Source organism: Engraulis encrasicolus, chromosome 2 (genome assembly GCF_034702125.1).
Source record: "Engraulis encrasicolus isolate BLACKSEA-1 chromosome 2, IST_EnEncr_1.0, whole genome shotgun sequence".
Taxonomy (NCBI): Eukaryota; Metazoa; Chordata; class Actinopteri; order Clupeiformes; family Engraulidae; genus Engraulis; species Engraulis encrasicolus.
The window spans coordinates 1,645,001-1,647,583 of record NC_085858.1 but is presented as its reverse complement, the minus strand read 5'-3'; the positions used below and the strand labels follow the sequence as shown (position 1 = coordinate 1,647,583).

The window sequence follows — 2,583 nt, the reverse complement described above, 5'->3', positions numbered from 1 at the left end:
CCAGTGCTCTACCGTTGAATAACCTTGAGATGGTCTGTGATATTATGAAGGATCTTCAGTTGGTCTGTGATAGTATGAAATGAATAATTTTCATTTGCCAGTGTGCCTATGATTGGTTGCAATGATTCGTGCACTGTGTCACGATATGGATTACTTTATATCACGATAGCGATATATATCATGATATAGCACAATTATATACCTTTTCAGTTATTCTCTTTATTTGCTCTTTATTTTTTCATGTCGCAAAACAACCTTTCTTTAAAATGAATATTTTTATTGTTATTTTTACAGTTACATGAACTTATAGTGTGTATTGGGACAACATGAAATGTAATTAAATGATATTCAATTGTATACAACTGATAAAATTACTATCACGATATAAACGATAGGAGAATAGGAGGTCACAATATACACTTTTATATAACGATTACGATATATATCGTCATATTGCCCAGCCCTACTGTGAGACATTCGTGTTCAACGCTCACACACACACAACACACACACACACACGCACACGCACACGTACTCTTACACACACACAGAATCAAACAGAATTTGATGGTGTCTTTTGGAGCAAACACTTTATTAGAACAAAAACTTCTGGGTTGTGTGTGGGCGACTTAGTAGAGGTGCATTATGGGGTGGCCGGGGATAGGGAGGGGTGCATGGTTGACCTTGTGTGCCCTTGGTCAGTACCGGTTGACCTCTGGTGACCTCTGGATGTGAGTAGCAGTTGAGGTTGAAGACTGTGCACATCCCTGGAAAAGGTGGAGGACAAACGATGACTGTAATTGTCAGAGTAGGAGTCCACACTGACTACCGATACCCAGAGGTCACATAAAGTCAACCACTGCTGACATTTTACTAAGGAGTATGCACACTTAAAATCCTTTTTTGTTGTTTGAAACAAAGTGCGCTTTGCTCAGAAAATGTCAGTAGGGGTTGACGTCTGTTGACCTCTCGGTGTCAGTAGCGGTGGCCGTAGTTGATCTTGGTCAGTAGCTGTTGACCTTGGTTGTCTTTGCGTGGCCTTGGTCAGTTGACCTCTGGGTGTCAGTAGCGGTGGCCGTAGGTGTGCTCCTTGCCGTCACGGTAACGGTCCAGGTAGCGTAGGGGCTGGCCGTGAGGGAACTTCCTCTGGGGTGGGTGGTAGACTGGAGGCTGCTCATACTCAAACACCGGCTCACGCATATCTGATGGAGAGAGGGAGAGGGAGAGGGAGAGTGAGAGGGAGAGAGAGAAGGAGAGGGAGAGGGAGAGTGAGGGAGAGAGAGAGTGAGTGAGTGAGTGTGTATGTGTGCAATCCAACACAAGCTCATGCATATCTGATGGAGAGAGAGAGGGTCAGTAAAAGTGTGTGTGTGTGGTGGGGGGTGCATAAGGTGTGTGTGTGTGTGTGTGTGTGTGTGTGTGTGTGTGTGTGTGTGTGTGTGAGTGAGTGAGTGAGTGAGTGAGTGAGTGAGTGAGTGAGTGAGTGAGTGAGTGAGTGAGTGAGTGAGTGAGAGAGTGTGAGTCCGATGCCTTCTCGCTGCTGCCCCGCTCTGTGCAACACTGACCTTGCCTGGTTACCACAAGTGAGACCTGCCTACTGAAAATCCCGTAGGGGGTGTGTGGTTAACAATTGATGACAGCTGTTGATTGGGCGTTACATGTTGCGTTTCATTTGGCATACGTAGCCATAGCCAATCGTGTGAGTTGTGTCTATTCAAACAAACTGCAGTCGTCGCCTTTCCATGCCTCCCCGCTCTCTGATTGGAGCAAGACAGGGACCATGATAAGGAACCCTCGCTGAGGGTAGACTTCATGCCGTCTTTCAGATTGGAACGATTGTGCAAAGCAGCATGGGATTTCCCAGGCTAACGTAGACCAGAGAGGAGTATGGGAATCGACGGACAAGTTAACTACTTTATACCGGTAAGTAGCTGATTCTGAACGAACTCGTCTTCCTCCTGAACGTGTTCTAACAATCAATGAAATGTTCACACAACTGCACATATTTGACCATTTATTTATTGTCTTTTGATATTATAGGGCAGGGGGACAGGGGACTTTCAGCTTCCCATGAAGTCTTAGAGAAACCTCCTGTGCAACAGCCGTCTCCTGGCATTTTGTTAGGGTTAGGATTCCGGCATGCCACGCAGACTGTGTGTGTGTGTGTGTGTGTGTGTGTGTGTGTGTGTGTGTGTGTGTGTGTGTGTGTGTGTGTGTGTGTGTGTGTGTGTGTGTGTGTGTGTGTGTGTGTGTGTATATTTAATGTGGATGTTGCACAGTGTGGAGGTAGGCAGTGTCTGGTCCATGATTTAAGGTAAGAGGATATGAGGTCAGGCAGACGCACCATGGCACACTTCCTTACTCCGGAGTGTGTGTGTGTGTGTGTGTGTGTGTGTGTGTGTGTGTGTGTGTGTGTGTAAGACTCACTGAGCAGCGTGTGGAAGGTGTGTGTGACGGTGTCGTCCCATTGGCTCTGGAAGAAGGCGAGGGAGGCAGGAGTCATCACGTCCTGATGGCGACGATAGAACTCCACCGTCCGGAACGAACGCTCCGCCAGACTAGTGCTAAATAACAACAGAATAA

General features: G+C 46.7%; 1 protein-coding gene across 1 annotated transcript in view; it reads right to left on the bottom strand.

The window, feature by feature from the left end:
• Window positions 1-248: 248 nt before the first annotated feature.
• mrpl38 (mitochondrial ribosomal protein L38) overlaps window positions 249-2,583 on the bottom strand; it is a 12,108-nt gene continuing 9,773 nt past the window's right edge. The window contains exons 8-9 of the mRNA XM_063219545.1: window positions 2,428-2,564; window positions 249-1,202 (exon numbers count right to left, since the gene is read on the bottom strand). Coding sequence (XP_063075615.1) covers window positions 1,063-1,202; window positions 2,428-2,564 — 277 coding nt within the window. The 3' untranslated portion in view covers window positions 249-1,062. The remainder of the gene's footprint in view (window positions 1,203-2,427; window positions 2,565-2,583) is intronic.